At 45.6% G+C, this 14,429-nt stretch overlaps 1 protein-coding gene across 1 annotated transcript in view; it reads right to left on the bottom strand.

Moving 5' to 3' along the window:
* Window positions 1–12,899, bottom strand: part of RAB12 (RAB12, member RAS oncogene family) — a 34,370-nt gene extending 21,471 nt beyond the window's left edge. The window contains exon 1 of the mRNA XM_018553583.1: window positions 12,425–12,899. Coding sequence (XP_018409085.1) covers window positions 12,425–12,680 — 256 coding nt within the window. The 5' untranslated portion in view covers window positions 12,681–12,899. The remainder of the gene's footprint in view (window positions 1–12,424) is intronic.
* Window positions 12,900–14,429: the final 1,530 nt, after the last annotated feature.

Here is a 14,429-nt window from a genome sequence, read left to right as displayed (position 1 = left end):
GGGGGGGGCACACGGGGGGCAAGGAGGAACCTAGGGGGGGCAATTGCTCCCCCTTGCCCCCCTGTAGCGACGCCACTGGTGCCAAGTAGGAGAAAGACTGGAAACTTCCTTTCCTTTTCTCACCAGAGCAAAGCCCTGCAGCAGACAACTTATAATTTACTGATTGATTTTGCTTACAAGAGTGAGTTACGCTTGTAAGTAATTTGCTCTATATGTACAACTTTATTGTATGAAAACAGAAATCACCAGCACGTGCAGTAATTGTACAATCTCAAAATGTACATTTATTGTCAGTTCAGTTTCCTTGAGTAGAAGTTCTTTCAGTATCAGCACACATAGTACTTCTTCTATTTGTCTCAAAGGTTATGCTGATTAGACACTCTTCCGACCTAAAGGAATGCATTGAACAGTATACATTGCACAAATTACAGGAAATGTGATGGAAGTCTAGATAAACTAAGGGACATGTCCATACTATGAATGTACAGCGACCCCTCCCAGCAATAGGATATAAAGTGACACTAAACTCAGGAGTTAAATCTTAAAAATGCATTCAAGTACCTTAACTATTAACAAAATGTATCTTATTTGTGTATCACTCAGCTGTAGATCCTCAAATCATCTCTGAATTGGTGCTGACACAGTCCTTCCTTCTGGAGGGTGGCTACTTTTGTTCCCCATGGTCCCTGTGTTTTGTAAAGTAACCACCACTCAAAGCTCGCACCTGTGATGGACTACAATCTCACATTTAATTTACTAATTTGAATTAAAATTATAGTTAATTACAGGAGTTCAGAGATGATTTGAGGATCTACAGCCGAGTGATACACAAATAAGATACATTTTTGTTAATAGTTAAATCCTAAAAATGCATTCAAGTACCTTAAGTTTAGTGTCACAAAACTTATTGCATATTTGCGCAAATGTTGATCAAACCAGCATTTTTAAGATAAAATAGCTAACAAGCCCCCTATGTAATAGCAGATAGGGTGTGACAGATCCTCTTTATGGAGACATCAGGGGTCTTTCAGATCTCTAATGTCACCTAGGAAGCCCGAAGAAGCTGATGAATCAGTTATCTGCTTCTTCTTCTGGCTCTAAGATCCGGAGAATATAAACAGCAAAACTGGAAGTGATGTAATACACATCACTTCCGGGTCAAGTGATCGGAGGAGAGATCCGCAGCTGGAAGCCGCTGAATCTCACTCCGATGCTTGCGGACAAACCCACCGTGCCGGGGGTCAGCAGAGCTCGGGGAAGCGGGTGGTGGCGGAGGGGGGTAGCACATGCTGGCGATCTGTAGAAACGATCCGGTAGCTGTATAGACGCTGGATCACTTGTACATTTAACAGCCATCGCCGGCAGTAGCAGCAGCCGTGTTCTTGGTTTAACCACTTCTGTGGGCCACCGTATATATACGTTATGCGGCCCGGAAGTGGTTAATAAGTACAGCAGAATTCCCTCCAGAGCAGAGTGGTACGGATGGGATGCCACCGCTGTGACATCCGTTTTTTTCCATTGCGGTGGAGGAAAATACTGAAACGACCAGACCCTATGTCGGTCTATGGGGAAATTGGATGTAAATAGACGTGTCCTTTTACGTCAGATTAATCTCAATTTGCCACGATCAGGTCCAGTGAAACTGAACACTGTTCTGTTTGTTTTTCTGGACCTGGGGGTAACAAGATGTAAACGGACATAGACTTACATTGGCCAGCCGATCGGGTTCACCTGAAAACAAAACGGGAGGACCTGAGCGGACCACACGTCTAAAGGGGCCAAAGCGCAAGTCCACTTTCGCAGCCAAAAGTTTTGGATGTAGGGTAGCCCCACTGCAAGGGTAATTCTTTAATTTCTGTGTTTAAAATCTTGTCCTGTAGCTCTGTTTGCAGACTTATGTTATACAGTGTACAAATGCAGTCTAGTTACTTACCAAGGACAGTGCTGCTATTCTATTATAAGTCTATCAGCTCGCAGCTGTCACTGTACAACAGAAACGAGTACTATTGTTTATTTCTCATGTTGCTGGAATGTAGACATTCATGGCCAGTGGCTGCCCATGAATAACTGAACTGTTATAGGAAATGTAATTAATTGCCTGGGCAAAAAAAAGTCACACACTCTAATATTATTACTATGATAACGGCATGCTGTCACTATGGCATCGTTTCAATACGCTTATGCAACGTCACAACATTTATATTCTCGTATTTCCGTACAGAGTTGAATTAATTTTTCACCAAATCTTGTAGTGATGATGGGAGTCGGACCACCGAGTAACGTCTTCTCCATCACATCCATAAGATTCTCAATGGTGTTAAAGTAGTATTAAGGTCTGGGCATTTTTTACCTTAATGCATTCTCTGCATTAGGGTAAAAACGGCCCAGCACCTTTTTTCTACCTCAGTCCCCTAGACACTTACCTATCAGCTGCGCTCGTCCCAGCCGCCTGTCCGAAGAGATCCACCGTGTCCCAAACTTCCGGGTTTGCGGGCGGAGGATACTGATGGCAGAGGAGCCATAAGCTCCTTCTGCCATCAATCAAAGAGGGAAGGGGCGTGGTCTGCCACAGGGCTGTGTGTGTCTATGGATGCACACAGCCACTGCGGAAACGAGCGGGGACGAGTGCGCACGGGTGCCTCCATTAGAACAATGGTGGCACATGTGCAGGGGGAAGTGCGCTGCGGGGAGCCACTAGAAAACGAGGAATTAGGGGCTTTTCAGGAATAAAAGCAACAGGGTCTCCTTAACTACCTGCTGTCCGGCCGTTGTAATTAAACAGCCGGACAGCGGCTTCTTGAGGGCGGGTGGGCGTCTCAAGTGGTCGGGCATCTGTAGAGACGCCCGATCGCTTGTAATATGCGGTCGGGTGTGCGCCCCCCCCCTCCGTCGCCTCCGCTCCCTGGCTCCGCTGTTACCAGTGTGATCCCAGGACCAGCACAGCAGCTCTGCTGCCGGAGATCAAACGGAGCTCTGTACATGACCTCTGTTTGTCACGCTCCGGTACAGAAACCGGAGAGAAGCTGGTGAAGCAGGTCTCTGCTTCATCAGCTTCTCTGGGGGTCCCTAGGTGACATTAGGGGTCTTAAGACCCCTGATGTCTCCATAAAGAGGACCTGTCACTGCAAATTGGCTATCACATAGGGAGCTTGCTTGCTCCCTATGTGATAGCAATAAACTTCAGTGAAAAAAAAAGGTTTAAAAAATGTGTTAAAAAAAAAAATCACATATCAAAGCAATAAAAAAAAAATTAAAGTCCCCCGCCCCCACACGTCAAAGCCCACCTACGTGCAAAACGCAGATTACATCCATTGCGCCGCACATGTTACATATCGCCGCAATCGTCGGAATGAGAGCAATAATTCTAGGGTCATCAATCACTGATAACACTAAACTGATGAGCGGTAAAAGCTTTTAAAGCGTCGGCTATGGTCAATTTTGAGTATGGTAGTTTTTTTGCGATTTAATGGGTTTTTTAAAGCTTTGATGGGAATTTTAAAGCTTGACATGTTTGGTGTCTATTTACCCGACGTGACCCCATCTTTTATATTTTACCAAAAAATTGGGTAATAATAAATGTTTTATAACATAACGTAGGGAGAACAGGTTTTCTTTTGAAAATTTTCAGTACTTTTTTTATTATACAGTAAAAAATAAAAACCCCAGTGGTGATTAAATACCACCAAAAGAAAGCTCTATGTGTCACCAAAAAATGGTATATAAAATTCATTTCAGTACAGTGTTGCTTAATACACATCACTTCTGCATTGACATCCCGGACGGAGATCAGCAAGGAGCTGATCTCCCGTCCTCCTCCTCCTGACGCCCTCCGAGCCGGTCCCGGGATTCAGATGGGGCAGCGGATCCCGGGATTCAAGGTGAGGGATTCACGGACGCGAACATATAGGCGATCGGCGGGCTATGGAGCCGCTGATCGCCTATATGTGAAACTTCCGGTAACGGGTGTGTGCAATGGTCGGGTCTTTTCTGCCCGTGCGTGCCCGCTAGGGCAGAAAAAAAATGCCGTCCGGAGAAGGCAACACGCCAATGCTGAAGTGCCGTCCGTCCGTTTTTTTACAACGGGCGGACGGCAAGAGGTTAAAGGAGAAATAAAAAAAAAAAAGTTAGGCTTTAATATTACTTTAAGGTCCAATCCATGCAGGGAAATGATGTCTCATGCTCCCTGGACTCCTATTTCACAATTTGAGCCTAATGAATCCTGGCATTGTCATCTTGGAATCTACCCGTGCCATCGGGAGAAAAAAATGCATTGATAGGAAAAACCTGATCATTCAGTATATTAATAATGAAAGGGGACCTCCTCCGACAGTGGTACAGTTATCCAGAGTCCTCAAACACTGTACATGATCAAATCAGCAATATACAAACACTTTATTATAACATCATAAATGTGAACAGAAATCCCTCACCATAAAAACAATTAAAAACATGGCGGGGATTTCTGTTTGATTATGTATAGTGTTTGAGGACTCGCCTTTCATTATTAGTTCACTATAGGGTGGACTGTTTCCACAGTGTCCTCACAGTATTTATGAAAAAAGATCTTGGATTGCATATTAGAGATATTTATGTGTTTTCAATAGAGGGTGTGTCCAAAACTCCTTTAGGGCTTGTTTCCACCATCATCAGACCAGAACCAAACCATAACGTGTTTTAAATGCACCAGAAATGCATCCCCGTGTATTACTATGGTATTTTAGGGCTGTAGTTTCCACCAGTGCAGTAAGTTACAGCGCAGGCATGACTTTTTTTTTTCCTGGTCTGAAACGTGACAAAACGTGTATAAATGCGCATGAACGCACTGGAACGCAAGTAAAAAACGAACACTACTGGTCACCTTTGATAACCTAATCAACATTCTACACTCCCATTATGGAAAAGGGTGTTTTCACCTGAACATTGGTGACCTTGGCTGTGTCCTGCAAACATGGTGAACAAACATGCTGACACAGATAGTTTTCTCACCTATGTACAAGAATGTCCTGAGCTTTATGACCCAAAGCACCCAGGATTATCACACACAGTGCCAGAAAGGTTTTTAGGGAGTGCAGGACCAGACTGTGCTGTCTGGCAGGTGAATCTGGATCACAAAACTGGATAAACAAAATTGCAAATCCTTTGGCAGGTGAGTAAGACATATATGTACTTCAGCTGCAACATGAATAACTTGCCTGGAGTTTAGATCTAAAAAGTTAATGTGTGAATGTAAGATAACGTTTCTATGATACAATTTCATGCGGTCTGGAATAGATGACAGCAGCCGCATCTGAACGTAACACCTGGGATTTCTGCTGCAAAAATCCCAAAATGCCCCCAGAGAATGGGCCTAAGAAGAGTGTTTCTACAAATAGAATCCTTTTCATGTCCTTGGTGACCGAATACCAGTCTATCAAACAACTGCATAACTGCATCATATCGTCACCAGCGCCACTATAGGGATTTAATTGTAAATACTCTTGATCACAAGAGGTCAGTCGTTTGCAGGTAAACTGAACACTTTCCACAAAACTGGCTTGGAGAGGCTACCGTCAATGCATGGGGCTTTCCATTTACACCTTATTAAAGTAATTCCACCCCAAACATTTTCTTTAGGAGAAGAGAATAGTTAGAAGTTATGGCAAGGTGTGTGTTCCTGTTTGTGTCCCTATCAGGAAGATCCTGTGCCTGAGACAGGAAGTGAGGTGAATCTTCTCACTTCCTGTGACCACTGTCTCTGGCACAAAAAAAAAATAAAAAATGGAGAAAACTCCCCCATGGGAACACAAACAACAATAAAACCTAGGAAGAGGGTCTAATCCAGTGGTTACTAGACACAGAGGGCCTCAAATCCATCCCCTGAAATCTCCAGGGAGCTGCACGTAATATTCACTGAATGTAGTGCTACAGGGGATTGTCTGCTGGAGATAGTCAGACTGGTGACATGCTACAAATCAATACTACCACTACTGCCGTCTAAGTACCAAAGGGCTACATGTTGCCCTTGTGCCACGGGTTGGGCAGCAGGGGTCTAATACTTCTCTATAACCTTCTAAAAAAAGGTTTTATTGCTGATTGTATTTCCACTGGTGAGATTATCCCCCACTTCCCATCTCTCTGATCACTTCCATTAGGACAGAATTTGAAATCAATTTTTCCCAATCTTGGTGGGAAAATTATTTCCACTAGGATAACAGATGGCAATACAATCTGAACAGATGTGTTATGCTTCCCCTACTCTATACAAAACAAATAAAACCCATTTTTTGACTGGAGTTTTACTTTAAATTGCACATCCCAGTAATGACAGTCTGTGTTCACCAAATACCCCTTAATGCAACTCCACTTATCATTAGAACTTTAATGTGCATGTTTTTCTATGTTTTGAATATAAAATACATATTTACACTAATTTAGTTTATAACATTTATTGTCATTTACAAGCAGAAGTACCCTTGGATCATATCGGCTGTATATCTACTGAAATAGGTACCACATGTTAAGGACACTGCTTTAGTATATCGGTCACTATTTGTGACCAGAAGTCCCTTATTCCTACCAATACTAAAATTAGATGTGAAAGTGACAGATACCACTGACTTCTATGTAGGCTCGGAACTGAGATTACACCACTGTATTTCTTAAAGTGACCCTGTCAGTCTGTAAATGGCATCTCCCTGCACTAGAAGAGGGAGTATATACCCCTCTGTAGCGGCCCATGTTTCCTACCTCCCCTCTGTTCCAGCTCTGCAGTCCCCGCCAGTCTCTTTAAGGCTGCGTTCACACCTGACCGTTTTGTAGCGTGTCCTACGCTCGACGAACGCGCTACAAAACGGTCAAAAAAATAAATAGCATTGTAGTCAATGCGCTCGTTCCCCCCTAGGCGTATTTCCGCTCGTCCCTAACGCCCTACAAAACGGCCCACGCCTGAAAAGGTCCCGGGACTACTTTGGGCCGTTTTGTAGGGCGTTTTCCATTGGGATACAGCCAAGTAGTCTTTGGAATCGCGCAACTTTTTTACCGCGATTCGCGCGACAGACGCGCTTTTGCAATACGCCTAGGTGTGAACGCAGCCTAACGCTTGCCACTTGCGAGATTATCGGATGCTGTGGCCCATGCTGCGCTGTGGTCCCTTTCACTAACCCCTATCTTACTACATGGTCCGGCACTCCTGGAAGTGTCAAATGCCCAAGAGACAGGCGGGGAACAGAGGGTACGTAGGAGACATGACACGCTGATAAGGGTGGTATGCCATGTGGGGAGTTTGTTACAGACTGGCATGGTTGTTTTAACTGTATCAAATAAACTTTTTATCCTGACATATCAGAGGTGTATAAATCTCAAAAGTAGCTTAGGTAAACTCAGGAGGACAGTGTCATCATCTCTGAATTGGTGCTGACACTGTCCTTCCTTCTGGAGGGTGCCTACTTTTGTTCCTCATGGTCCCTGTGTGTTTTGTAAAGTAGCCACCACACCAAGCTCGCTCCCATGATGGACTACAATCTCAATACAAAATTAGTAAACTAAACATGAGTGCCATTACAAGATTAAAAAGGGAACACAAGTCCTTCTTTGTTTTTTCAAATGTGTTTCCTCTTTTTGTTTTATATTGTGAAAACCAAAAATAAAGAATACTTAAAAAAAAAAAAAAGGGAACACAAGTGAGTTGCTGTCTTGAATAATCTTGGATGATACAGTGCATGGCCCTGATGGAAATTCTACATGCAGTGTTTCTGGAACATATGTTGTGCACTTGTTGAGCTTGAACACTCCTCCTCCACCTCATCTGCTTGGTCACAAAAGCAGGATGGGCCTGGACTTCAGGAAACATTCCCGACACTGCAGGCCTCGGAGGACAGACACAACCAATACAAACGTCTTTCCAGTGTAAATTGTGCTAATCTATCTGCGTAATATTCTGAAGTCTTCTTCTCACTGTATGAAATACCACATGGCTATATGAAGACGCCCCATCCCAGTTTCTCACCCTTTACATTACAGCTGACGTAGATGAGCTCATTTTCACACATCACATTATACCCCGTCAATCACACATTTAACCAACGCAATTTCCACAATGACTTTTCACACTGACAGGAAAACATTGTGCTTTGGAATAATAACAAGACACATAGAACATCAGAATTTCTTTTCAACAACAACTCATTTGAAAATCACACAGTCATAAATGCCATCGTTTTGTGACAACAACAACTCAGGCAAAGACAAGTGCAGTAAATTGCTCTGCAGCTTGGCGTTGGATGCCAGTGTCGCTGACTGACGGATGAGTGTTGTAACATGATGGGGGATGGGATCGACAAGACAGCTGTGCCATGACAGCTCAAATTCTATATCGATAGTATCAGATCCCAGCTGGAGCTCAGCAACAAGATAGACTGTGACCTTCAGCTGAAGGCGTCCTATACAGAACCTGAAATGGCTCGGCATACGCGCCATGGGAAGTCTGTCATGTGCCACGGCTTATGGCATATAGATCCCAGATCTCAGTACTTGTAAGAGTAACAAAACTAATCAGCAGTGACTGGACCCGCATTGTAGTCATAGCAGTGCAAACCATGGGACATATTAGACGCTGGCAACTCGGCTGAAAATTTTAGTTGCCTGGCTGTTAATTTTCTTTTTTTGTAAAATGATTTCATGTACTGAGGAGCAATGCATAAATCAGGAAATGATTGGACCATCATCGTTGGCAATCGAGAAACGATTGGACAATCATCGTTGGGACATCAGCAAATGATTGGACCATCATTGTTGGGACATCAGCAAATGATTGGACCATCATTGTTGGGACATCAGCAAATGATTGGACCAACATTGTTGGGATATCGGCAAATGATTGGACCGTCATCGCTGGGATATCAGGAAATGATTGGACCATCATAGTCACCATAATAGTATCTTCCATAAGAGAAATGTAATGTCTGCCACTGATTACCTCTCCTAAAAATGCTAGCTGCCTGGCTGGAACGTCGATCCTCTTTGCCTTGATACTTTATGAATCACTGACCCAGAACAAGCAGACAAGCCAGGAATGTAAGATAAATGTTAGTACTTATTTATATGCTTCTTTCCGGTCAACAAGGCAACAAGTTTGAAAGTTCTGTCAATATCTGAACCCAAAACCTTTTATATAGCCTTGCATGGAGCAAGCAATGGTTAGAACCAGTCAGGTTTTTATTGCTGTCCGACCAGCAAAGATTCGCCCTCTCTATTTGTCATGATGACCATTGTAATTAGAAGTGGGGGAAAATCCAAAATATTGAGCTGTCACTAGAACAGGAATAGAGAGCAAACTTTCTGATGAGGACACTTGTTCTGGGTAACAGCTGTCTCAGAGGGGATTTCCCCGACTTTGGGGAGGTATTCTCTCACTTCTTGTTGCGCCTACAGGAGAGGAAGTTAAAGGAGAACTATGGGGTCAGTGTTTTTCCCCATAGTTCTCCTTAGGGTAATGGGAGGACACAAACTAGCGTCCTGCCGTTACCCTAAGCTCAGTATACCACGGGCTACAGCTCGCGGTATACTGAGACGCCGCAGCCGGAGCGGATCCCGACGTAGATGACGGGATCCGCCCAGCTGCGTGAGTGACAGCTGGCTCTGCCTATCTAGAGGCAGAGCCAGCTGTACCCGCCCCCTCCCCCGTCCGTTCTGCCAGTCAGCGCTGGCAGATCGGAGTGGGGAGAGGGGAATCCAGCCCCTCCCCCTGTCACGGCAGAGAGCCGTGACAGGATCGAGAGGTGAGCGAACCTGGTATGTGTTCTCTCACCTCCCGATCTACTGATCTACAGTCTCATTGTCACAGGTCGGCTAGAACTATGAGGTGAGTGGAAATCACTCATCTCATAGTTCTCCTTTAAGAGAAATCTCCCCAATGGGATTCAGATACAAGAACAGAAACCTTCCAGTGGTTTTATCCATAGCCCAGCCTATCCAATACAGGAAAAAAAGGTTTGGGCTTTAGATACACTTTGAATCAGCACTGTTATCAGTTCCTCATTAAAGCTAGAGGGGCACAACGGCCGGACAACCATCACTTTCAGGAGAGTTCAGCAATAGCAGCCTTGGCACCTCCTTTACAATAATCTCCTCTTAGGGCTCATTCACACATGTACACTGATTTCACCAAACTACATTTCTGCGCTGCGAAGCCATTTATTTGGATTGGGAGCCCAAAGCCCCTCCACGATGCCGATGTGTGTTGCAGTCCTAGATTCTCATGTGTGGAGGTGTGTTATGGACGGGCTGCCTACCACAACGCACTGATACAAGTCTCAGCTTCAGTTCATTGAAGTCAATGTGTCAAACCACAAGCAGCTCCAACTCAGAGAACACATCGAAGTGCAACCAGTACATCCCAACCAGGGGAAAGGTGCGCCAGTCAAACTATTCCCCCCGCATTGCGAGAGGTCAATTCTAGCCTGAGCTCCACAGAACAGGGACTTTCCACTCCTCACCCAGGACTGATCATATACTGTGATCATATGTGTTCTCTCTTACCACTCCTCACCCAGGACTCATCATACACTGGGATTATATGTGTCCTCTCTCTCTCTCCACTCCTCGCCCAGGACTCATCATACACTGGGATTATATGTGTCCTCTCTCTCTCTCCACTCCTCGCCCAGGACTCATCATACACTGGGATTATATGTGTCCTCTCTCTCTCTCCACTCCTCGCCCAGGACTCATCATACACTGGGATTATATGTGTCCTCTCTCTCTCTCCACTCCTCGCCCAGGACTCATCATACACTGGGATTATATGTGTCCTCTCTCTCTCTCCACTCCTCGCCCAGGACTCATCATACACTGGGATTATATGTGTCCTCTCTCTCTCTCCACTCCTCGCCCAGGACTCATCATACACTGGGATTATATGTGTCCTCTCTCTCTCTCCACTCCTCGCCCAGGACTCATCATACACTGGGATTATATGTGTCCTCTCTCTCTCTCCACTCCTCGCCCAGGACTCATCATACACTGGGATTATATGTGTCCTCTCTCTCTCTCCACTCCTCGCCCAGGACTCATCATACACTGGGATTATATGTGTCCTCTCTCTCTCTCCACTCCTCGCCCAGGACTCATCATACACTGGGATTATATGTGTCCTCTCTCTCTCTCCACTCCTCGCCCAGGACTCATCATACACTGGGATTATATGTGTCCTCTCTCTCTCTCCACTCCTCGCCCAGGACTCATCATACACTGGGATTATATGTGTCCTCTCTCTCTCTCCACTCCTCGCCCAGGACTCATCATACACTGGGATTATATGTGTCCTCTCTCTCTCTCCACTCCTCGCCCAGGACTCATCATACACTGGGATTATATGTGTCCTCTCTCTCTCTCCACTCCTCGCCCAGGACTCATCATACACTGGGATTATATGTGTCCTCTCTCTCTCTCCACTCCTCGCCCAGGACTCATCATACACTGGGATTATATGTGTCCTCTCTCTCTCTCCACTCCTCGCCCAGGACTCATCATACACTGGGATTATATGTGTCCTCTCTCTCTCTCCACTCCTCGCCCAGGACTCATCATACACTGGGATTATATGTGTCCTCTCTCTCTCTCCACTCCTCGCCCAGGACTCATCATACACTGGGATTATATGTGTCCTCTCTCTCTCTCCACTCCTCGCCCAGGACTCATCATACACTGGGATTATATGTGTCCTCTCTCTCTCCACTCCTCACCCAGGACTCATCATACACCGTGATTATAAGTGTCCTCTCTCTCTCCACTCCTCACCCAGGACTCATCATACACTGTGATTATATGTGCTCTCTCTCCACTCCTCATCAAACACTGTGATTATATGTATGCTCTCTCTCCACTCCTCACCCAGGACTTATCATACACTGTGATCATATGTGCTCTCTCTCCACTCCTCACCCAGGACTCATCATACACTGTGATCATATGTGTTCTCTCTTACCACTCCTCACCCAGGACTCATCATACACTGTGATCATATGTGTCCTCTCTCTCTCTCCACACCCAGGACTCATCATACACTGTGATCATATGTGTCCTCTCTCTCTCCACTCCTCACCCAGGATTCATCATACACTGTGATTATAAGTGTCCTCTCTCTCCCCACTCCTCACCCAGGACTCATCATACACTGTGATTACATGTGTCCTCTCTCCACTCCTCATCATACACTGTGATTACATGTGTCCTCTCTCCACTCCTCATACACTGTGATTATATGTGCTCTCTCTCCATTCCTCACCCAGGACTCATCATACACTGTGATTACATGTGTCCTCTCTCCACTCCTCATACACTGTGATTATATGTGTCCTCTCTCTCCCAGGACTCATCATACACTGATTATATGTATCCTGTCTCCACTCCTCGTCATGCACGGTGGTGACCCCATATGTCCTCTTACCCACTGTGGACTTGCAGGCCTCGCAGAAGGTGTCATCGGTGAATCTCTCCATCAGGCTGGTCTTGCCCACTCCCCGGGATCCGATGATAATCACCTGCAGTTTAAAGTCCGCTGGCCGGGGAGGCTGCTTCCTCCGGCGGGCCTGGGCTCCGGTCAGAGCCGGCGAGTTGGAGGCCGAGCCTCCATAGGCAATGTTATTACTGCTCCCGCTGCCCCCCAGCCCCCGATGATAACCGGGCCTGGAATCCATTAACATATCGGTACCGCCCGATCGTCCACACAAAGCCACCCTGACGTCACACACCGGACTCACGCGGCCAGAACGGGCCCCGCCGGGCAGCGGCCAATCCAACCCAGCAGAACGAACGGCGGTCACAAGGGCTGAGCGTACTCCACACAAGGAGAGGAGAGGAGAGGAAACGGGATGTGTGACTGGAGGGAAGCTCCCTCTATGGATGTGGAAGACTGACACAGGGGGAGACACTGTAGTGTGTACAATGCAGACTACACGATAGGAACATTATTTAAAAATAAAAAGCACAACATTGTGTTATAGAAGAAAGTTTATCAGTACATGCACTGAAATCACTCCCCTACAAACCACCATTCCTTCCATACAGCAGTGCACAAATCTTTTATATATGGCCCATATAAAGTCCGAGGTAAGTATATGTTGGATTGCTAAATATGTGCAGATGCCATGCTGGTTCTAATTAGATCTCTCAACGCGTTTCACTGGGCAAAGATTCCTCAGGAAAGCTGTATGACCAAACAGTGCATGAAAAGGACAAATGGCATCACCCTCTAACCGAGAGGGGACCACAGGAGGGATTTCATCCAAAGTTCCTTATACAAATGTGTACTGATGTTCCCAGGTGCTTCCACCAAATTTACACCACTGGTCAATAAAAAAATGCAAATCAAACTCTCATCAGGGTTCCCCTTTATATCGCAGTCCCCAGAACTACCCCTTACATCAGAGTCTCTCCCTTACATCATATTCCCCCTTTACATCAGAGTCCCAGAACTACCCCTTACATCAGAGTCCCTTCCTTACATCAGATTCCCCCTTTACATCAGAGTCCCTTCCTTACATCAGATCACCCCTTTACATCACCATCCCCAGAACTACCCATTATATCAGAGTCCCCCCCTTCCATCACAGTCCCCAGAACTACCCATTAGATCAGAGTCCCTCCCTTCCATCACAGTCCCCAGAACTACCCCTTACATCATAGTCCCTCCCTTCCATCAGAGTCCCACTTTACATCACAGTCCCCAGAACTACCCCTTACATCAGAGTCCCCCTTTACAGCACAGTCCCCAGAACTACCCCTTGCATCAGAGTCTCCTTTACATCAGAGTCATAAGACTTCCTAAAACTTACCTTACATCAAAGTCCCTTTTAAATCTTTCCCCTTTACATCAGAATCCTTAGAGTATCCCTTTATAACGTTGCCCCCCTTACATTAGACTCTGTAAGTGGAAACTCTGATGTAAGGCAGACGGGCAGGCACCTCACTGAAGGAAGGGAGTGCAGAGATGAAGGGTGGGAGCAGGGGCATAACAACAGATCAAGGGGCCCCATAGCAAAAATGCAATGGGGTCTTCATTGGTCCCCTGGTGACATCTCTCTGTGGCACATTGCAGTGTCATTTGTGACAATACTACCATTGATTTAACATAAAGTATGATCTCTGTGGCTGAATTGTGCTTCAAAGTGGAAGGGATTTAAAGGATATGTCTATAATATAATACAAATCAATATAAAAAACAGTATTGTTTCATTGGCTAAAATAGACCCGCCAGACTAAAGAAAAAAAAAAGAAGAATATATATACAGTAATACCTCGGTTCACAAACGCTTCTTCAGAAAGTTCGGCAAAATGTTGCTTCCGTTCGCGAACTCCCCATCGGGTGACAAACGGAGGCCATCTTCCCCACTCTGACATGTGGTCGTGGCTTCCTCTAGTCGAGAACGCGGTCGCAGACAGATCTGTGCACA

Source organism: Nanorana parkeri, unplaced genomic scaffold (assembly GCF_000935625.1).
Source record: "Nanorana parkeri isolate BGI_ZX_2015 unplaced genomic scaffold, ASM93562v1 scaffold7, whole genome shotgun sequence".
Lineage (NCBI taxonomy): Eukaryota > Metazoa > Chordata > Amphibia > Anura > Dicroglossidae > Nanorana > Nanorana parkeri.
This window is presented reverse-complemented; position numbering and strand designations above follow the sequence as displayed.